Genomic DNA, 24,084 nt, shown 5'->3' with positions numbered 1-24,084 from the left:
TGGTGGAAGAAATGCTGTGTGTGAATACAGTTGGAAGCTATAGGTATTCCTCATAAGCGTATTTTTATTTTTTTATTTTTTGTCAAATAGCAACTCGTCTGCGATACCTAAAGTAACCACTGATGGCAGCAGCCGGCTGAAATAGTGATTTCAATGTCCTATTTCCCCATCACCGCCATTAGCGCTTGTAGTGTAACGACTGGAAACCTGTGTTGAATTGAGGCACTCATTATTTTCATCCATGAATGTAGGAGCCTCCCATCTACTGTGGCCTAACCAAAAATGTCAGCACATAATTTTAATGGTCTAAGTAGAAGCTAACAGGCAAAAGTTATTTCTCAAGCTGATTCAGATGCTGCGCACTGAAACCTGTCCAGGCTAGGCTGCCTTTGCATCCGGGGATCACCTGTACGGACACAACTGGCAGCATGGTCCTTCTCTAGCTGCAAGTGCAACCCAGCCTTGGAGAATTCATACACAGGTTAGGAGTCCTAGGTGAATGAAACTATCAACAGATGATCAGCCTAGCATGGCACAGAAGGTCCCACTGGAACAGGGGTACAGGGAGACTCCAAGTGCAAGCTGCGCTGTTTTTCTAAGCCTCCATTCCTAAAATTGTGTGCATCAGTTTGCGGATTGAGTGCCACAAAAGTGAGGGCATTGAGAATTACGAATGAAGGTTTTCTTAAGCATACAGCTAGTGAAAATCTGCAAGATATGTGAATAAGGAATATAAAGGTACTTGAATTTGTGATGACAAAGTAGAAGTGGATTTTCACATGTTCCTAAACAGAGCATCTTAGAACTAGAATTCTGCTCTAGGCAACCTGGGCTTTGACTCATCTGAAACAAGAAAAGGTTTTGCACAGGAACAGCTAAGCGGTATCCAAAGCTCCTTGAAATCTTTTTCATCCATAGCATTCTGCCGATTGACTAGCACACACTTACTCAAGCAACAGGACAGTGCCAAAAGGCCCATGGACTGCCATTACTAGATTCACCCTGGTGTAGTTTTTTAACAAAGCATTCATGCACTATATAGGTACTTTAAGCAGGTGTAGCAGATGTATGTTTATGCTGTGGGTGCATTTTCTGCCACTTGAAGAAAAGTGTGAGGTTTTATATTTGCAGTCCTGCTACGACCTTACAACACACTTGTCTGCACAGCAAGGCATCAGGTTGGTTCATTGAGGCTCTTTAGCTAGAAAAACCTAATTAAGGCTGAGCTATGGTTTGCCTCATTTTTGAGTACTCCGTACTTGTTGCTGTATTTTTAGTATGTGAACTTTGCTTTTTAAAAAAGTTGAAATAACAATTTCTCCCTTTACAAAAACAGCTAATGGGATTTTTCTACAACTTGCCAGAAATACTCATTTCCAGGCAGAGAGCAAGCATGGACAATTTCACACTTAACGTTGAACATTTCAGAAAGTTCTGAGTGCTGGAAAAGGAAGTGTTATACTGAAAATTACAGCTGGCACTATTCTCTATCAATCAATATTCATTTGAACAGTTAGCTGTTGATCTAAGGGAGTAAATGCCATCCTGTCAGGGGTGGGGGCTTCCTTCCTGACTTTTGAAAATAGAACGACTTCTTTGTGTGATGCATGTGTATAATTATTCTGCTTTGTGTTCAAGTGGGCTTTTAGTACAATGGTTCTGTACCTTCACATGGACACAGAAGGCCTGCTGAGCATGAAAATTCATTAAACATAATATGCATGACTGCGAGTGTTCAAGGGAGGGAAAGCATACTTTCACTTATGCTTGATGGTGCTCATTGTTCTCTACCACTCTCCCTTCAGACTTACAGTCAACTCTTTTTAAAAGGGACTCTCGTACCCAACTGGTGTGTCTCTGTACGTGCCCTTGCTTGCATGCAGCGGACGCATACTCTGGACACAACTGCAAAGTCCTTTAGGTTTCCATAGATGTTGCACAAGTACCTTCATATAGTTCTGAGATCCCTCTGTGTGAGCGTAAATATCTCTGCTGGTGCTAGAAGCTAAAGGAGCATGCCAAAAAGTGAGGGAGCAGAAGGAAGCTGGCCCCCAGCCAGATCTTTTGACCATTTTTCTTGATCGTGTCAGGGTCAAGGGGGGGGGAGGACTTTTAAGAACAATGGGCTGTAGAAGGATTGGACTGAAAGCATAGAATGCTACGTGTGAGCAACCCAAAGGATTAATTTTTAAGTCAGACTCTTGTAACATTTTGCTGCACTAATGTTTCAACAAAGAGTTGATTCAGTACTGGATATACATTTTGCACCAGTCAAGTGTATAAATTGTAAATAATATGCAAACAGAAGCTTTATTGTTTTATTATAACATGTGAGGGTTTTTTAAAAAAAATGATAATGCTTTTGGCTCTTAATTTTTTTTTTAGAAAAATCACTTAGAAAGAAGTCAAATAAATAATGCTAATGCAAATAACATTATGTACCTAGTAGGCAGCATTACTTATTACTGTCTATGGCATTTGTAGCTGCATGACTTCCTTTTGAATCTAAACATCCTAATTTATCCTTAATGCATGCTGACATTTATCTCTCAGAGAATTTGTTTCTGTAGCCTACCTTGTCTGTAGCTCCAACTTTACCAGTTTTCTTTTGTGTTGGAAATTAGTTGTGTAAAACTTTACAAGATATTCAAAATTACAAACCACTAGAAAATACTGTGAGTAGCATTTAATTTTTGCAGCCTGTCTTGCTGGCGGCTGGATTCCAAAAAAAGCAGGCTGGATGCATGCATGCCAGTGCAACCAGGATTTTAACAGTGTCAATAATCTTTGCTCATCATACTTCTCCACACACACCCAAAAATCTGTGTCTCTGTGTGTTCATACAGATTTACTCACATACAAACCTTCACTCTGCCGGCTAACAAAGCAATGCTTCATTTATTGTGTCTTTGATTCTTGTTTGGTTTACCCCCGACAAATGAAAACCTGTCCGCTCTCTTCAGTGAATTAGCTGCTTGTAAATAAAATTTCTGAGGCTTTGGTGTCTGAAGTGGCAAGGATTAGAATAATGAAAAAGCACGTTCCCTTTGACTGTAGTTTTTCATTCACTGTTGTTGTTTTTTTTACTTCTCTGCTTCTAATTGTTGCTTAGAGAATTTACTTACTGTAACAATGATTTATTTTTCTGCATACATACAGTACAAATGTAAGATTAAATAATCCCTCTCCGTTAACTGCTCGCAATATTAAAATTACTTGATCCGTTGGTTGGGTTTTTGTTTTTTGCTTTGTTTTTTGAGAAGGGGGAGCCTTGGAGGGAAGAAGTAACGTACAAGCAGATGTGCTGCTAGATCTACAGGCTTCTGCCAACCATATGGCATCTTAAAGAAAGATGGTTGGAGCGTCTGGATTAGCAAAGAGTTGGGATGGAAAGCCATGTGTCGTGTTGGTACAGGCAGTTGTTTTAGCTCTCTGTAAAAGGCTTCAGGAGATTGTGTAATGGAACAAATGGTACTGCAAGCCTAGTAACAGCCTTACCGCTGCTGGAGAGGCAATTGGCCCCCAGGCGCCTACTGCTTCATCTTTTTTTCTCTCTCCCCCCCTTGCCTTTCCTTTTCATTTCTTTCTTTTTTCTTTTCTTTTTTGCAAATGTATTGGAAACTCCATGACTTGATTCTAAACTTTTTGCTTGCTTCTGCACAATACATTGCTTCACCTTAGCTGCCTCTTTCTCTATTCCTACACCCCCGGAGAAAACCTGCAATCAGGTTTACTTTAAATGAAATACTGCAAATGAAATTGAAAGTATTTGGACATTTTGCTAGAGTTTTTGCAGCGTCTTATGGCAGGCTGTGCTCTGCTGGTATGCCCTTTGTTTAATTGGGGTGGGGATGGGGGGAGGAATAGCATTTTAAGCACACCAGTTTGGCATTGCTGTTTTATTTGCTGCATTTTTCTTTTTACTCCAGACAAGTGCATCATCCCACCTGCGCTAATGGATTAAAGGCAGGTATCAGGACTATATTATCTGGATTTGTGTGCCTTACAGGAAACTTCTGTGATGTACTTCCTTGTCCATGGAAACTGCTAGATTTTAGACAATGAATGTTCAGACATTCCTATCAGTTTTAACTACGCGTATTTAACAATTCATTGAAGAGTTATTAATAAGCTATTGGTTTGGAAAAGCACTGGTCTGAAATGGAAAGGAGGCCCTAAACTGTTGACAACTCATTTTGAGAAAGTTGAGGGAGTTTGGGCTCAAAGTTTGAATATTTATCAAAAAGGTAACTCGGTTATGCAAATATGCAAATAATCAATAATAAAGATTCACACTGTGAAATTCAATTAAAATATTATTTTTTTGCTAAGCTACCATTATTTGTAAGTTGTTAATCAGGCTGAATATATCAATTAGAATTTCAGCTGTAATATTTAGAAGATTCTAAAAGGATTTGCATTATTTGTGAAACTTACTAATATGGGTTCTCCCGGAGCTCCCGTACCTGCAAGCACAAGTATGCCTGCCATCCCCACAAGAAAACAAAATGAGCACTACAAATCTGGCAGGAGTCAGGACAATCTAGTGAATTGTCTAAAGCAGAGGTTCTCAGTTAGGGGTCTAGGGACCCCGGGGGTCTGCAAGACGCACTGAGGGGGGTCTGTGGCCCCTTGCCTTACCTCCTGACCAATGTTTTTTTTGGGGGGGGTTGGTCATTTTTGCATAGCAATGTCACAAATTTTATGGTCTTTTTTTTGAAAAAGTATGCCTTAAATCCTCTGCTTTTTAGGGCCTACCCCACATTTTGTTCAAAAACTTGCTTTGCAGAGATAACTACCATAGAGTTATCAAAAGTTTCAAAAGCTTGGCTTTTGAAAAATAGAGGGTCCTCAGTAATTAGCTAATTGGGACCCACTGGTCTAAAGCACCATTTTGTAGAAATAATTTTGGTTGGGGCCTGATGAGATGGACAGTGTAAGTGCTGGGAACTGATCTGTCACATGTCTGCTTGCCCCTTCTTCACAGAAGGCATCTGAAGGCAGCCCTGTTTAGGGAAGCTTTGAATGTTTGATGCATTATTGTACTTTAATATTTTGTTGGAAGCCGCCCAGAGTGGATGGGGAAGCCCAGCCAGATGGGCGGGGTATAAATAATAAATTATTATTATTATTATTATTATTATTATTATTATTATTATTATTATTTTATTATTTCATTTAGCAGAGAGGAAAGGCAATACCTGGCTGCATCCAGGGCATCCCATAACACATGCCTCCTTGTGAGAGGAAGTAGTTGTGAGGCCACTCCTGGAAAACTACCACCCCAGATCCAGAAGACTGCAGAAACTGCTGGGCAGTTGCAGGCATCCCTTTCTTAGATGAGGCTATTGAGAAGGTGGTCACAAGGCAGCTCCAGGCATTCCTGGATGACACAGATTATTTTGTTCCTGTTGAATCTGCACTTAGGCCTGGGTTTGATTCTGGACTGCAGAAGAGGTGCTGTAATGGTGCTTGAAAGCAGTAATAAACTTGGATGAGGGTAGTTCAATCCCAACAAGATGGAGCGTGGTTCATCTGTTCAGGGAGTTGGTGTTTAACCAGTTCCTGGAAGGGTCAGGAGGTGCTCGTAGATCTATCATTGTCAGGGAAGACTCAAGTGGCCTCAGTGGTATACAATGTCAGCTAAAGCTGGCATACCAGCTGCAGCCTCTCCTGGACAAAGATATTTTAGCCTCAGACAGCCTTACTCTGGTAATTTCCAAGTGCTGCAGTACGTTCTGTGATGAGGCTGCCTTTGAAAACTGTCCAGAAGCTACAATCGGTTCAAATCAGTTCATCTAGAATGCTAAAAGGGACCAGGAAGTGGGATCCCATCACAGTTCCTTTGAGACAGCTTCATTGGCTTCCTGTTTGTTCCAAGGCTCTATTTAGATGTTTAGCTTTTGAAGCCCTACCTAACTTAAGATCCAGGTATTTGGTGGGTTGTCTTTTCCTGTATTCGTCTGCCTGTTGAGATCTAGATGTGAAGCTTTTATTCTGGTAGGACAACCATCAGGAGTAAAGGAGAGTTCCTTTTCCGTGGTGATACCTTGCCTGTGGAATGTTTTACCAGACAAATACCTTTCATTTTCCTATGCTTTTAAACATTGCTGAGTACAGTACTACGATTTTGTTTGTAGTTGTATTATTTCCCATTTGTTAGCTGCCTATGGGTTTTGCAAACTGAAGGATGGAACAGAATGTGCATGTAAATAAATAAGCAAAAAAAAAAAAAGTTGGATTCTATTTGGAATAGCACTATCAATTATATAGAAGACTTCACTTGGTATAGTACATTTGAACATTATGATAAGCATCTGAAAGCCAATACATATATGACTTGTTCTTACACTTCTGGGCGCTGCTGAATTTGTTTATCTTACCGTGAGCAGCATGTCCAGTGTGCCTTTTTCACTTGTCTACTAGAAAATCAGTAGATACACAAAATACTTTAAAGAGAGACTTTTTATCACCTGAAGCACCTTTAAGAACAACTAATAAGGATTTTTTTGCCTTGCATTTTTTCTTTCTTCTACATGAATCTTCCTTCCCTGCTCTCCTAAAATCAATTGTTTTAAAAAGTTCGGCTCATTACAATGTGTCTGCATCAGAGGGCAGATTGTGCAGCTCATAAATGAATGGGTTGTTTTTGCCCATCACAGCAGTCCTTTCAGTCTTCATCTAGAATTTGGCATCTTAAGGCTTCAGGACTGGATCCAAAGGAGTGCTGTATTTTTGTTTTAAGTGCATACGCGCGCACATTAAAAATGAAGAATGATTGATTTTTTTTTAATGGAGACAGTGACCAACAAACGAACAGAGTTAACAGAAGCTGATACATTTATCAACATTGTTTTCTAAATTTCTTGAAATGCCTGATGTCTCTTCAGGCCTCCCATACGCTCTGCACAAGCCATCAAAAACCGAGTAAAGAATTCTCTCTTCGTTCGGCGCAGCATGCTCAAACACCACATGCACTGTCTGCTATGTGTCACTTCTTATGAAGCTCATGCTGGGAGGCTCTTTTTAAAGGCAAAGTGTTTCTGAAGAAAGGAGTTTGGATTGGGCAGCTTGCTGCAGACGATCTTTCTGGCTCAGTACTGAATTAGCATAGTGGTGGTTGTGCTTAGTTTCATGCTAGAAGGCAGCAAAAACTGGCGCTTCGGAGCCATGGAGGAGGAAGAGAAGGGCAATGGAAGTATATGGCAAATGCAGATGAAATTCTTGTTTTCATTTGCTAACTGAAGGTGTTTGGCCTGGAATTCGGACTTCAACCCCAAGGTTTCCTTTAGTAAGCATGAAAAATGCTGCCAGAATGAAGGGGAAATGTCATTGAGTTGACCTGTGGGGAGTTGGGAAGAAAAGTCTCCCTGCCCCACTCTATACCCACAGTGTAATAATGGTGACTTTAGCTTCAGTTCTTTGTCTGTAAACAACAGTAATAATAATAGAGGTTTGTTGGTTTGTTTGTCCGAAGGGAGTTGTAAAGATGAAATAAAAAATTGTAAATTCTGCATGAAACTGCAGGGGAGGTATCCAGAGATTAGAGCATGAGGCACCTCAGGTTGCCCAAACTACTTCTGGCTTTGGAATTGGACCACCAGTCACAGAATGGTGGTAAGATGGAGGTGATGTGTAATATACTCAATTGGCAGTTACTGGCATCATATTGATGTGCAGTCCCTCTTCTCAGAAATTGCAAATGGTTAAATTCTTTACTACAGCTATTTCCTTGTAGCAGGGAGTTCCACAGTTCAACTTCCCTTGAGTGAAGTGCAGACATTGGCTCTGGAGGCATTATAACTCAGCCTTCCTATTTAAAGGCCGAATTTGCTGATCCAAGTGGAGAAGGCATTTTAATTTGTATTTTCCTTCTACCCACCCTCATGCCTCTCAAAGTATTTTTATTCCTCTCCTGACATTTCTTTTCCTGTACTTTCACGCTTTGCTTGTACCCTTTCCCATCACCCCAAACTGTCAATTTCTTTCACCCCTCCTGCCTGCTTTTACATTTGCTTCTTCTTGCCACAACAGCTTCCCGTTTTCATCCCAGTCCTCTCTGTTCCTTGTTGCTGTTGTTACTACAACTATTAAAATATTCACTTCAGTTCCTTGCAAGGCACCCTCTGACGCATTCCCCTCAAAGCAAGGGGACCGCCACCCCCAAATGTCTGCATCTTCCAGACCTATTTGTTCACTGCCAACGTCTCTTCCACCCTCTCCCCACATGTGTGTATGCACACACGGGTTCTCCAGCTCCTAATGCCTGGTTTTTCTTCTGAGGTGGAGGTAGCAGCTGTCACCTTGGCATGAGTCAGGAGCCGCTTCCTGGATGACAAGAGAAGACTGGGGTGTGAGTGGCTGTGTGTGTTTGTGGAGGGCAATAAGTGCCTTCTACAAAACGTATTTTATATGCTGTTTTCTATTATTATTCTGTAAATTTCTATACCACCCTACAACCGAGGATCACAGGGTGGTTTACAATGTAAAAGCACAAAGATACATAACATACTGACAATTAAAAAAACAAAAAACCCTCCCAGTTTAATAGGCCGTAGATTGTTTCATTAGCTAAAGGCCTGGGAGAAGAGGAATGTTTTTGCCTGGTACCTAAAAATATCTAGAGAAGGTGCCAGGTAAGCCTCCCTGGAGAGAGCATTCTACAAATGGGAAGCCACCACAGAAAAGACCTATTTTCAGACCTCTCACAGAGGGAGGCACATGAAGCATAAAGAAAGGCCTCAGGAGATGATTCCTCAGAGGGAACGTAACCCCATTAAGAGAAGGCAGCCTCCCATCCATCCAGTCCAGGGAACCACCCACTAAGAGGGCCTCAGCCTAATCTGGATTGAGTTTCAGTTTGTTGGCTCTCATCCAGTCCATTGCCGAGGCAAGACAGCGGTCCAGGATATCCACTGCCACACCTGCAAATGCAAAGGAAAAGTAGAGTACATGCATTAAACCAAAGGCAAAGAGCACCCAGCACTTTCACCTGCTGCCTATTGTCTCTGAGCTTCTAGGCAGGGTCTGTTGAGGAGTGGAGGGAAGAGAAGAATACACATAATAATGCCAGTGTAGTGATGGATGGATTCTTTTTGATATTTCCAGGTTACTATTAATAGTATCCACCTCTTTTTCTTCCCCCAATATTCACTCCATATTTTTTTCCTCACAAATCTGTCCCGTTCCTTCTCCAAAATTTCTGAGATGGGGATTAAATCAGCCACTATCACTAGCATCCCCTCTGCGGTAAGGGGTGAGTCTTGCCCAGCCTGTTGGGAACTGAGCTAACTCCGGCCTACCTCTACTCAGCCCCAACAATGTGCCCAGTCATAATTATAGTGGTACCTCGGGTTAAGTACTTAATTCGTTCTGAAGGTCCGTTCTTAACCTGAAACGATTCTTAACCTGAAGCACCACTTTAGCTAATGGGGCCTCCTGCTGCTGCCGCGCTGCCGGATCACAATTTCTGTTCTCATCCTGAAGTTCTTAACCTGAGGTAATATTTCTGGGTTAGCGGAGTCTGTAACCTGAAGCATATGTAACCCGAGGTACTACTGTACATTTTTTTTGGTGTGAAGAGCTCTTGGAAACTGATATTTATATCCACAGTGATGATAGATAAATATTAGTTTGTGAGGAAAGCACAATGCAGAGAAATAGGTTGCCAGGAGACAGCAACATGACCAACCCTATTTGTGATGATGTTCAGGAAACTCCAGCACAGGTTAATAGAATGGGATTTCTTTTTCAGTTTTGAGTTGGGTCTTGTCAGTTTTTGTTTTGGCAATATCATCAGATGTTTTATGCATTTTTCTAAGTACAAATAAAAGTAAAGATGATGATGGAAAGAACTGTGTTTTGACTAAATACTCCTCTTCATATCTATGACGTGAGGGAGTTAGCAGAGAGGCTTACGAAATTAAATGGAGTAGTTGGAATTACTTATTCATGTTTCCTTAAAAGTGAGGCCACTATGTTTTATGGGGCTTATTCCCAGATATTTGTGCAAAGGGTGCAGCCTTAGTTCTATTTCATTTAACAGTATTTAATCATTTGTCATAAATTTAAACATTGCTTAGGACTGCTTCACAATGATATACATTGCTTGATGACCAGCAGCTGAAGTGCACTGATTCAGTTATGTCTCAAATGTGTGGGGTGATATTAAAGTTCTTTCTGTGGTTTTTTGACCCGTAATGGCTCATTCATACATAGAAGTCACCACAAAATGCTGCAGTTATCAAATGAAGATAATGCATACGTACACACACACACACACACACACACACACACCTGGCATTTCAGTTAATTGCTGTGTTAACTTCACAGATTACCATTTTCTCACACAGAAACAATATTTTTGTAGTGTACTGTAAAGTGAAGCACAACTGTTTTTCCTACTCAGGTTGGATTGCTTCTGCATGCCTCTGTTGCCCATCCGTGAATTTGCAGTGCCAAAAACATGCTGTGCTTCGCACATTCCAATAAACTCATATTTTTCTACACAAAGAGAACTCCAAGCAGAGGGGAGTAATGTGTGAAACCCTAAATGGTGACACATCTTGGGTGATTTGGGAACTTCGGGAGTGTTAAAAGAATGAATGGAATACGCACTGCAAAGCTCTTTGCCTATTAAAGGGACTGAATTATTTAGTGTTTTTAGCTTGAGTATTCAGAGGTCAAGAGGGCTGGCGTCTTCCTGGAACTGAAATCAGTCAGCAGAGAGCACTGTCATTTCCCCACATTATTCCCAACGCAGCCACCACAGTAATAGGGTTTTATGATATGGAAATATTTTGTGGGGGGTGGGCACTGTAGGTTTTCTGGAAGATGGCACAAGCTTGTTTTCTCCTGCTTGGCTAGGACCCAAACCGATAGCTTCAAGTTACAGTGGTACCTCGGGTTAAGAACTTAATTCGTTCTGGAGGTCCGTTCTTTACCTAAAACTGTTCTTCACCTGAGGTACCACTTTAGCTAATGGGGCCTCCTGCTGCCGCTGCCGCGCAGCCAGAGCACAATTTCTGTTCTCATCCTGAAGCAAAGTTCTTAACCTGAGGTAATATTTCTGGGTTAGCGGAGTCTGTAACCTGAAGCATATGTAACCCGAGGTACCACTGTGTACAAGAAAGGAAATGCTGACTAAACACCAGAAAGAACTTTCTGCTGTTAAGAGCAGCTTGATGGTCGAACGGTCTCCCTCAGGAGGTTGTGGACTCTCCTTCCTTGGTGGTTTTAAAGCAGAGGTTGAATGGCCATCTGTCATGGATGCTTTAGCTGAGATTCCACAATTGCAGGGAGTTGGACTAGATGACCCTCAGGTCCCTTCCAACTCTACAATTCTATTATTCTAAACACTACATAAAAACAGCTGCTGGACCAGGCCCATGGCCCATCTAGTCCAGCATCCTGTTCTCACAGTGACCAACAGGATGCTTGTGGGAAACCAGCATGCAGGATCCAAGCACAGAAGCCTTCTCCCTTCCTGCGCTTTCCAGCAACTACCGTAGTATTCAGAAGCATTACTGCCTCCCAGCATGGAGGCAGAGCACAGCCATCTTGGCTATAGTCATTGATACCTTTATCATCTGTGAATTTTTCTAATCCTCTCTTAAACCCTTCCTAGTTGGTGGCCTTCACTGCCTCCTGTGGCAACGAAGTCAATACTTTTAAGTACCCACTGCATGAAGAAAACCTGGGAAGACCAGTTTACCATAGATGAGTGTGCAAGGAATTCTCAGAAGATTCCTTCTTCCCGCTTTCAAATCCCTTAAACTCTCTGGGGGTGGAGGGGGAGCTATTTTCTCCAGCGTTTGACTTCCCCTGCAAAGTCACGCAGCTGCGTTATCCCTCCAAGATCTAATATTGAAACGTGGACTCTCTTTTCCTAAGTGGTTTATTGCCTTTTTGCAGAATTCCTTTGGCTGCCGACTTTCTTCTGAGTCTTTCTGTTCAGCTCAATTGGTTTCTTTCAGTTACCGTGGTAACCAGCAGATGGGGTTCTTTGACAAGGGTCAGTAGGGAGGCTGCCACCATATACAGGAAGAGTGGCTAAATAACAAAGCTTTCAGTGCTGACAGTTCAGCAATAGCCAGCCAGGAGTAGTTATCAGATTACTTATATTAAAACCTAATTAAGATGTGTGCCAGTAAGTGCAGCGTGGATATTGGATTTGGTGATTTAGCTGCTGCCAGTTGCTGTAATTCAATCTCACTGCTATGGCACCTACAGCTTTGCAGAGTACAGTAGAAATCGGTTTCATGCATAATCCGATGGTACTGGAATGATGCATAATGTAATCGTTTGGTCTCTTCCGGCTTAGCACCTCAATCCTGGCCTCATTATATATATTTATAGCAAACTGGAGAGCGAAGGGTTCTCTTCACATATTATGAACTCTCCCTGCCAGGTGAGCTTTTGCAGCCAATGCTGTGACGTGTCATAGATGAACCAATTTTACAATATGGCGGTCAGTTATGGAAGATGATTAGTTTTACTTTGGGCTGGTGGAATAGGAAGAGAACATTGCAGAAGTAAAAACTGGAAAGCACTTTTTTGGGGGGGGGGGACACATTTAAAAAGCCTTCTGATAGCATGCTTCAGAGCACAGGATTCCAAGCACTCTTTCCCCTTCTCCTCGATTTCATTCCTCTATCTCTCTTTCCTTGCCCTGCCATTCATCAGTATCCTTTTTGTTCAAGTAATTTCTCAGTGTAGACCAGGAAGTGGGCCTTTCAGACAATAAGATAGCTATTTCTCACTTTTATACGTTATGCTTCTCTGTTCTAGCTACTCTAGTCCATCACTACCTGCCTTCCACCAAGTTGCTACTCTCATGTATTCGACATCCCATGCCATTGAGTTATTATAGGACTGTTTGAGGGGTGAAGTTTTTTGTTTTGGTTTTTTCCCCCCTTAGACTTTTTCCTCACTAAGGATCTTGGAGCATCTGTAAAGCCTGCCAATACTTCTCTCTTGTGTGTGATGCTATCTACATGGTAGTAGCACGGAAGGACCCAAATCTATTATCATATATAGTAATACAGTCTAGACCAGGCATAGGCAAACTCGGCCCTTCAGATGTTTTGGGACTACAACTCCCATGATCCCTAGCTAACAGGACCAGTGGTCAGGGATGATGGGAATTGTAGTCCCCAAACGTCTGGAGGGCCGAGTTTGCCTATGCCTGATCTAGGCCCTAGCTTACATCCCAGTTATCTTCCTGCTCCAGCTGTGTAAATAAAGATTGGGGGCAGGGGGATCTGGTTTTCCCAGCTGTGTCAAGTGCCTCTTTAGGTTGGATGTGATACAGGTACTTGGATGGGAGAGGAAGGCAAGTTGTTGCATTTGTGACTCAGCAGTTCCATTCCCAGGTTCTGCTGCTATTTGCTCAGGAAAGTGCTGAACCAGAAGGGGGTCAGGCTATGTGGCTGCAACTTTCTAGGTCTAAATTTACTTTTTAGTGTGACTGAGAGAGAAGGGGGATAGCTGGATATATGCTGATAGGTATGTCTGTAGACATATTTATGACTCTTTATGCTGAGAACTTAATGCATAACGGAGGTCTGTAAACTCAGTAAATCACTCTTAAACGGGACATGCTTTGCTGACCTTACACATTCTGCAAATTATGTAATCTGTGGACACAGTGGGGAATTCCTGTTTGGCGTCAATTGAATGACAATATGGGGGGGGGGGGAGAGAGAATGTAAATAAGCTGGAGTCCCGTAATTCATTGGTGGAACCTATGAAGCTATGAGACATGGTATTAGTAATTTCTGAGGTAACTTTCATGTCCCTGAGTAGAACTATGCATACACTTGTATTATGCGGTGGTTATCTACCAATGATCAGGGCTGGGTTAACCATTAATCACATTAAGCACATGCTTAGCGCATCAAGGGAAGGGGGCACCACAGAAATTTTCCATTGTCGGATTTACCATGGATAATATGGTGCAGCTGAACCAGGTTCCACAAAAAAGGCTCCTATAATAAATGAATTTAGTAATAATAAAATAGTAATAATAGAGATTAATATACATTTTAGGGAAGCTTTTAATGTTTGATGTATTATAGTATTTTAATATTTTTTTGGAAGCTGCCCAGAGTGGCTGGGGAGGCCCAGCCATATGGGCGGGGTATAAATAATAAAAGTATTATTATTATTATTATTATTATTATTATTATTATTATTATTATTTTGGAAATACAACAGAAATAAAGTCTGGTAACTTGAGTCCCCTGAGCTCACATGATTGTTCTTATCTTGGTCATGTCGGCTCCCGTTCAGTCGACCACTGAGAGTGAGTTTTTTGGGGGGTGTCTCCAAATTTGGAGGTTTTTAAAGGCCTTAGTGCGAATTTTGGAGGTAATTATGGGGGGGGGGTAAGGGAGCAAAATATTAACCACATCGATTTTGGAAGCATTCATTGTGTCAACCCACAATGAAATTACCCTAGAGTTTCATTTTATTTGTGACCAATTCTAAGGCAATATGTAAAAAGTGAGTGACAATTGACTGTCATGTATATAATAGTGTGTTAACAATAAACATCATTTTCCATGTTACTGTAGGTTTTGTTTCATTTCGAAAAATAAAAAAATATTTTGCAGTTTGAATTAGATATATATGGGGACACCAAAATATTAAGTGCCTGGGGCCTCTAAATGGCTTAATATGGCCCTGCCAGTGATACATATTGGTAAAGGTAATTTTCTTCCAGATAAGATTTCTAATTTAGAAATAAAAATGCTTGACAATGTGTCTGTGTAGGGGAAGAATGTGTACCTAAAGGACAGCTTCTACCATGCGCTTCACTTCTGGAGAAGCCTTGGGTCATTCCCTCCTATAACTGCCCCACCAGAGCAACCTCTTTTTATCTGTTTTTTTCCAGGTTACAGCAGCTTGACAAGCATTGCCAGACTACTGCCCAGCAGCTAGTGGAGCTGCTGAACAAGCAGAATGAGCTATACAAGGAGAGGCAGATGCTTACTGAGGAGGTGGAGTTCCTGAGGATTCAGGTACCACTCAGAACCAGGAAAAAATGAATAAAAGCTAGAGAAAAACGCTTGACCATCAGTGACTAAAACAAAAGAACCGGTCCAATACAGTTTCAACATCTGAATCCTGTGAATGCAAATTCAAATCATCGCCTTCATACAGTTGTTGATCTGGACACTCTAAGCTTCCCTCTACTTCCCCAGTTTTTGCCCTTTCTCCTTCCCTAGAAGAGGAGCTCATTTGAAGGTTCAGCTGTCATAAAAAAAAAAACGCAGCCACATTTGGACATTACATTTCCAGTGAGGACTGGAAAGAGTGCTATAGGTGCCAGTTACAAAAAGGCACTGGGGCATTTAAGAACACAAAATGGCCGCCACTGCGAAAATAGCAGGCATCCCAACTACACCCGCACCCATGGAGAAAAAAGGCACGACATCAGCCACTGTTGCATTTGTTCAAAGAGGTGCACAGAAGGGAGGGGCAGTGGGTGTCCAGTCCTGCTACCCTGTGAAATCAGGGAATGATTTAGGGGGCATGGTCAGTGCAGGAGGAAAAAACTCTCTCATTTGTTGTGGATTTTGGAGGGGATAATTGCTGTGATTCTTTGCAGCTGCCATAAGAAGTACTGGTGCATGCGCTTGGCACCATAGCTGAACATATGATCCAGTTGCAGCGAGTCTTGAGCTTGTGCGCTCTCTCTTCCTTTGAGGAGTTCAGAAGCTGTCACATGTGCTTTGGTCAACTGAACCAAGAAACTATGGGTTGTTTAAAATTATTGTGTATGACTAACAAAGCGTGCTTTCCTTACATGGGGCAAATACCAGAAACCTTGTGCTATCTATTCTGAAGTCTGACTAGATATGGAATGTATGCAACCTTCTTTTTATAAAAGAGCTGTTTCCTATAAAAATCATAAAATTACTACCTGAGTTAGTAAAAATTAAAGTGCTGGCACACACACATGACTTGATAAATGGTAAAATGTCTCTCCCACCCCTCCCCTCTTCCTTGCAACCCTATCTCCCTTCTCTATTGCATTTGAGATGAGTTTCAAGTATATATTTTATTCATATATTTCAAATAAAAAATATTTAAGGTCCTTCTTTTGAAACTGCACACATATATTAAAATCGCCGTTAATAATATGGTCAGTTGTCACGAACAAAATCAACTACTGCATGATGTGTCCTTCTTACTAAACGACAAGGGAGCGGGTGGCGCTGTGGTCTAAACCACAGAGCCTCTTGGGCTTTCCGACCAGAAGGTTCCAGTTCTGCCATCATTCACCACCAGAGGTCACTATTAGAGGATCAATTATGATTGAGCATAATCACCAATTTCTCTGCTAGTCCTTACTGGTTGTACAGAAATGCCAAAATGGAGCTGGGAAAATGTTTCCAGCTTCAGGGTCACATGCCTGGAAAGGTTACCCATGTGAGGAAGTCAGTGGTGGGTCAGCCACATATAAACCCCATATGAACATCATTCCCCCCCCCCTTCATGCACTATAAATGACAAAGTATGAATGGTACGGGGATTAGGGATGTGTGTGGATCCCCTCTTCTTGTGTGAAAGGGACCTTGTCTTAGCATAAAGCAGCTTCCTCTTGATACAGAGGCCCATCCCTTGTAATCTGATAAAATTCACAGTAAACTGTATTTTCGAAAAAAACCTGCCATATCTAAGAAAATAAGAGGCAGGGAACCAAATGTGCCTTCAAAGCAAGGGCTCTGTTATTTTCTGCTAAACGTGAACAATGTTTAGAACTCATTGAAACCCTGATTTTCCAGAATGAAGTATTGCCATGACAGATGTTTTTTGCCTCTCAAATGGTCAGCTTATGCATGTTACATGCCTTTGAAACAATTTTTTTTTTTTACACAACAGTGCCACGTTCTCCACAATTGACGAACCTTTCTTTTGAGACCTTAACCACAGGAAGAAAGCAATATAAATAAACACTTGGTGCTCTTGCAAGTGACAGAAGTCAGTCTTTGGTTTTTCTCTTTTAGTTACCCAGTGCGCTACAGCTGCGATACCGAGCGGCTGAAGCTAACTTGGAAAACAGCCTTCGTTAGACGAAAATACTGTATCCAATTTCAGCTTGTTGACCTGATGCTCTTAAATAATTAAATCTTTGCAAACTTATCTTGTTGCTCTGGAAAGAAGTCGTCCCTGTCTGCAGATTTTGTGAAGTGGTTCAGTCTTTTTGAGCATTCAAGGCTGCTTGTTCTTCCTCACCCAAGAAAATACGTTTGGATCTATTTCTGGGAAGTTGCCCATAAATTCCCTTGCGGGGGACGTGACACCATCACCTTCCCCTGCTTTGGGTGAGAACTTGGAAGCATACAGAGGGGAAGCACAAGTCACTTTCTCTTGCACTTACTTTGAATGCTTACCGCTACCCTAATTTAAAATAGTTTGCACCCCCACTTCTTATTTCTCCCACTCACCTTATTTTTTTTAACTTCCAACATTTATTGCATGCCCCTTATCAAATTCTAGATAAGGAGCAGGGCTACAATTGCTCCAGGGTTGCAGAGCAACTTCCTTAGCGAGGTTAGAAACTGGCCTGGTTTTACATCTTTTGAGAGAAGGTACAAAGCATCCGTCTTTTGAGAAGCGGATGGCAGAGAGGGGAAAAAGCATTGCTGGCTCATTTCTGTGGTATATTGTTTTTATTGCTACTTCTGGGTTTTTTGCTGGAAGTTGCCTCCTGGCTTGGAGAAGTGATATTCAATTGTTTTAAATAGATATGTCATAAAATACATGTCTTTGTCAACCTTTAAGCAAGGCACACGTGTATCTTCCACAGATAACGTTATTTATTTAGAACATGAATAGGCAGACTAAGGCCCAGGGGCCGGATCCAGCCCAATCGCCTTCTAAGTCCGGCCTGGGAACCAGCGTGTTTTTACATGAGTAGAATGTGTCCTTTTTATTTAAAATGCATCTCTGGGTTATTTGTGGGGCATAGGAATTCATTATTTTTTCCTTTCAAAATATAGTAACATAGTCTGCACCCCCCCCCCAAACAAGGTCTGAGGGACAGTGGACTGGCCCCCTGCTGAAAAAGTGTGCTGACCCCTGAGCTTGTGTCGTTTAATAATTTACTAAGCTCCTGAAACATAACCTTTGTGTATTAGAACTATATTTATTTTATGATCCATTTGTGATTTTGAAACTTTTTCCAAAAATAAGAACAAGATGTTTTTCAAAATCAAATTTTATTATGGTTCAGAGATAGGAAACTTTTAAAGGTGTATATATTGATCCCATGACCTCAGCTGCAGGATTTTGCTACAGTAAGACAACCATGTTGCAAAGTTGTTGAGGACTTCAGTAAGCATCTGAGATGGATAGATATCATTTAAACAATACTATTGGGCAAATGAAATACTGGTAAATAAATCTTTCTCATGGATTTATAAATGGTCCCACTGCAGTTAATTTTCCTTTCCCACAAATAACATCCATCATCCTGGACTGAATAATTTTTCCTGCTAAATATACTTACATGGAAATGTTCTTCACTTTTATACCTCAGGACTCTTTGGTTTAAGACTGGTATCTCCTTAGTGCTGGTTCATAGCGTCGTGGGGCCAAAAAGCATAATGGTCGCAATCTTTGTTGCTGCCACTCACCTCCAAAGCAGGAGGGTAGGGGTTCAATTTAAAGAATAAATAGGGCATGCGAGTGCCAAGGTGTTAAACCTTCACTTCCCGGCCTGTGGCTTACCTCTCTGCAGTCCAACCAGGGCTGGTATTGGTGCTGAAGCTTGTAAATACCTGTCTCGGAAGGTGACCTGTTTGTAATTTTCTTGTTGCACCACAAAGACATTCTGTAAAAACTGTTAGTTGTCTGGGAGAGTGTTGCCGAGTAGAAAGCGACTCCCTTTTGCCCTTTAAATTAGACCACCTCCCCACTTTGTACGTGCTCAGTACAGACCCACATTTAAAGAAATGGGTCTGCTGCAGTGCATCTAAGTTTGGTCCTTAGAAGGGACCTTGCAAACTTCTGCATCCCTGTGGCATCCATCAACCACAGCAAGCACATGCTGGTGTCCCTCCATCCACCTCTTCCTTATCTGATGAATTAATAAGAGAGATCACTTAAGGAGGAACCACTATTGGCCATGGCTGTGGAATATTGCTATGGCCTTGTCTTTTCTTGCCAGATTTCAGCTGCGCTAGGGAGGTAAAGAAGCTGCAAGACTACTTTCATAGTTTCTCTGGTGCCAGCTGCTTTTCTTCTGTACTTCCCCTTCACAACTTCAGGCAAAAACAGCTGTTCCTCCTGTCTACTGGAAAAATCAAAGGTGCTGCAATGGTGATGCTTGGACAACCTAAGTAGCAGCTTTCTCCTTGCAAGAAGCATGACTAGAAGAAGGCTTCTCCCTTAGATGCCTGTAGTAGCTGCCCAAGCCATCAGCATGTTTGCGTACCAAAACTGCTTTCTATATACATGGTGTTGCATAAACACTTGGCGCAAACGATCTCATCTTGGTTAAGATATCAGAAGAGCTCTTCAAGATCACATACTCCTTTTGCTTCTGGCTTATGTGCTCCTACTTCTCTCCCTCTGTCCGCACTAGACTAAGTCTGCACTGATTTCATCACTAAGCATAGTTAAATCAGAATTTGAAATCAGCTTCCAAACTTAACATCAAAATCTGGCTTAAGGCTACCAGTAGTTGTTAGCTTATTGCAGACATGATGCTCAGCAGTCAGCACTGAACAAGGACAGGGAGAGTCAAAGGGAGATGAGGAACAGTATGTGAGCTCATAGAAGAAGGAGAGTGGACAGTCCACTCTTAAATATATTCAATCTGTACCAAACTGAAGAGGCTGACATAGGAACATTTATCCAGTGGCAAAGCAGCAAGTTCTGGGTTGCATGTCATTTTTAAAAAGCTAATTTTTTACCCCTAATAAATATTAAAATGAAAGTTATTAATTTCCCCAAGTAATATTTTTATCTCCGATAACTAATTGTAAGAATCCTGCAAAGAATATTTATCAGTAGGTGTTATTGATGGACACTAAGCCGTGTTCAGAATCAAAGTCTTTGATCCTCAATGTTTTAAAGATATTTTGGTAACAAACCTAAAGACTGACAACATGTTTGCTTTGAATATTGATTACCAAGGCAATAATTTCATTTCAACCTTATAAATACATAATAAATATTTATTAAATACATGTTTTAAAATGTTTCTTAATGTTATCCACCCTGAGCTTTCAGCAAGCAACAGGGTGGGTTTAAGAAAAACAAGCCAAATAAATAAAGGTGTACATGCTTGACAGAAGTAAACAGAAGACGTGTAAGCTATGTCATTTTACAAAAATAAAAATTAAAAATGGCTAAAGCAAACAGCTATGCAATTATTAGAATTCTCTCGAGTATTAACTCAAAACAAATTCTAGAGCTCAATTTCAATCTACATGTTTAAGAGGATGAGTTCTACACTATTTCTGCCTCCTGTCATCAAAACGGACTTAATAGAGAACAATATAGAGAGAACACATATAACTAAGGCACAATCCAGACAAAGTTTAAGGTGTGTAGTCCCATTGATTTCAATGGAAAGTTCAGCGCATGCATAACCACCTGTCTTCCTCTTGTAACACATCACTGTGCTCCTCTCAACAATTTGTCCCATCTCATCTAATCTCACTATCTGCCCTCTCATCCTTATCCCCCTCTCTTTTAAACTAGCTCTTGTCATCTTTCCAATGACTTGACATTACTTACACATAATATAGCAGGTGTGGACGTTTCTGCACAAACTCCTCTTTTTCCACTGGTATCAACTAACTTCCTATAAATTCAGTGAATTGTAACATTGTAGCTTTTGATTACCACCTCTCTCTCTTTTGGTCTTCTAAAGCATTCTACTGCTAAACTTCCTATTCTTCCATTTTGCCACCCTGCTAGATGTCTGCCTTACATAACCAACTGCATACGCTGCAGTCATTGACTGTTGAACATGCTGTCAAGTCATGCTGTTTGTTCACCACCATGACATCACAGATCAACCACCTCACACAGATGCCAACTCAAATACAATGCATATCAATGGAGACAATCCACACATTCAGCTTAAGAGTAATAACCTGATGAGATCAATTGAACAAGAATGTGTGAGCCAGCCAAAAGGCCTGTTTATGCCTTAGTTACTTCTCACTTTGACTAGTGTAGACTCTACTTGTCTTCACCCTCCCCAATCCTGATTGCTTTCATTCTGACCAAAACTCGGTCAGAATTATCAATGACTAGTTACAGGCAGCCCATCCAACTACATTTCTGGTTCTTCCATTGGCTACCCCTCATCCTTAGGAATGGTTTCTCTTTCTAGCCAGTGCTAGATCGTTTACTACTTCAGCATCATATATACCAGTTTTACAGTTAATTTCAAATGTGGAGCCATCTTGTAAATGGGACATTCCAACATGGAGCGGGTGTGTGGGTGGGTGTTTGAGGTTGGCGAGTCATTCATGAACATTAAAATTTTTGTTGGAATATTTTATTATTAGTGTTTTAATGTTCTTATTTCCATTTCAGGTGGGCTAGTTGATGTTGTAACTATCTAAAACTGAAAGCGATAATGCCAGAGAGACAAAAATGCTGTAAAATAGTCGGTGAATCAATTCAAAGGGTGGGTGGCATTGAGATATAAGCTACACTACTTTTAAGAGTGGTAACTGTTCATTGCCGGTCAAGCCTGGAATTTTTAGTTACTGTGTTGGCTATCAGATAGCGATAGCAAGGCAACACAAAATGTAGGTTATTCTACAGATGCACAAAACTCAGACAGTTAGAAAAAATGTGGATAGTCAACTGTGTGATGGCTAGATTTTGTTAAGATGTTTACATGTTCTACATTATGAGTGGATGAAGTGCCCGCAACATTCAAAATGGAATTGCTGACTGAAATGTACTGTGCTCAGATTCCTGTTGATTTTGTCTCTTCACGTGTGGGAAGGTTGGTATCATTTTACAGAATTTTTATATTGTTATTGTTTTGCTGTTTTTTATCTAATTCTACTGTAAGACCTCTTGATTCTAAAGGAAAAGTGTAAGAGAAATTTAATTGAATTTAACATAGCAAAATTATTTACTACAGTCTCAATATTTTAATAACTTGATACATTGTATCACTTATCTATTTTACTATGTCTGTAGAAATATAACCTGTTCCATTAAAATAATTATGTAAATATCAGTAAACTTTGAAATGAATTCTAAAGATCACAAATGATTTCTGGACCTCACAGACCAAACACATGATAGATACCATGTGTATTCTCATATGATATAGAAACAACAAAATGTTTAGTTTTTACCCTTCTGCCTTATTGGAATTGATGCATTTCTCAAGATGGTTCCACATCTTCAACTAAACTTATAACTGTTTTCTACAGTCTTGGAAAAGCAAGCATTGTCAGAATTACCAGCTTTCATACAATAATTTCATTTGTCACCCCACTTCTTCTTGCTCTGGTCTTTTATGCTCTCCATAACCATACTATCTCATTCTTCTGCAAGTTCCCATCCATAGCCTTTGCCTAGAATCTTTCATTTTGCACTTGCTCTATCCTTTTACACCTTGAAGGTTTTCCTAAAATAAACTCTTACAAATTCTTTTTGTCCCTTAATAGCCCTTCTACTTGTTATCGTCGTCCTCATTACGTCTATCTACAAACTTTATAATAAACCATGCAGCTTTTTGTGTACTCTTCCAATTCTTCATTATTTTCCCCCCATATTACCTGGACTGTGGGTTTTTTTGGACAGTGAGTATCTTGCACATCACTAGCACTTGGTGTTTGATCTTATTTATGGAATTTTCAACTGTTTGAAAAGAAAAAACCTCCATAAAGGAAGGCAGCAAGTTATAGTAAATTTCCAATAAACATAAAAAATTGAAATCAGCTAACAATGCACATAGCATTATCTGTCAATTATCACAGATATGATGAGAATGTACACACATCAGAATAAAATTTTAGAATTGCTTTTAGATGGGCTGCATATTACGATATATACTTTTCTAAAGTATACCACAGCACTCAAGATCTCTGCAGTAATTTGCAATTGCAAAGATATTGCTTTTTAAAACCATTTTCATGAAATAAAGTTGCTCTCAAGTCACAGATAAAACTAAAAACTCTCTTGTTGCAACCTTTATACATGTTTGCACCTCAAAAACAAAAGCAACAACAATAAACACATAAGTAGCAGATTGACATAGTGCTTTATTTAAGCTGTCTTTACGAAGGAAAATAATGTGCATCCCTATCATATATGTGTAAAAATACTAAGGATGTACAGTGTACAAAAACGGCTGTTGTTATTTCACATCCTTGTGGGTCATATGCTTAAGGAAATAAACAGTTTAAGTATGACCAACAGTAATACGGTTTCTTGGATTTTTTAGTGTCTGCTTAATGTCCTTAACCATATGACTAGATCTGTCATGGGTCTAATGAAAGAACTAGCAAGGTCAAGAAATTTCACAAACTCTAAAGCTACAGGGAGGTAATTCAATTACCATTTTTGAGTTTTTATTTAAATAAATACTTTACATTTCATGCTTGCCTGTAATGCACTATACCAGGAGCAAGATAAGGAAATTCTACTGTAGACGGTACAAACAGTAGCAGCAAAGTGTGTACATTGAGGTGTAATATAGAGACCCTGCAGTTAGTAAGGAAAAACCTTACGTTTGTACTCTAGGAAAAAGCACATGGCCTGTGCAAGAACTGCCAGCTTCAAGAAGCAAACAAACAAAAACAATTTGAAAGTTTTATAAAACAATACTGGAATAGAGGCTCTGCGATTAGCAAAGATGTTTTGGAAGAATTGTTAGTGTGGAAAGCAAAGTTTGTGTGCAAAACTGCCAAAATATAAATAGAAATGACCTATTTCCTCAAAGGTGGCTGCAGTACAAGAGGGCACGCACGATGTCTTGGAAGCCAGTACAAGCTGGAGTCAACAAGTCTGAAATGTACTATGTTTTTTTCAAACTCCTGTCAAAGTCTAGCCAAACTCAAGAGGAAGCTGTGACGAAGCAGAATA

The 24,084-nt window shown here is 40.5% G+C and overlaps 1 protein-coding gene across 2 annotated transcripts in view; it reads left to right on the top strand.

The window, feature by feature from the left end:
- Positions 1–15,068, top strand: part of SDCCAG8 (SHH signaling and ciliogenesis regulator SDCCAG8) — an 85,033-nt gene extending 69,965 nt beyond the window's left edge. For both annotated transcript variants that reach the window (XM_083432168.1, XM_083432167.1), the window contains exon 17: positions 14,897–15,068. In XM_083432168.1, coding sequence (XP_083288294.1) covers positions 14,897–15,050 — 154 coding nt within the window. In that variant the 3' untranslated portion in view covers positions 15,051–15,068. The remainder of the gene's footprint in view (positions 1–14,896) is intronic.
- Positions 15,069–24,084: the final 9,016 nt, after the last annotated feature.

The sequence above is a fragment of the Podarcis tiliguerta genome, assembly GCF_965153285.1.
Source record: "Podarcis tiliguerta genome assembly, chromosome: 3".
In the NCBI taxonomy this organism is placed as follows: Eukaryota; Metazoa; Chordata; class Lepidosauria; order Squamata; family Lacertidae; genus Podarcis; species Podarcis tiliguerta.
Note: the sequence above shows the minus strand (reverse complement) of the source record. Positions and strands in the feature narration are given on the sequence as shown.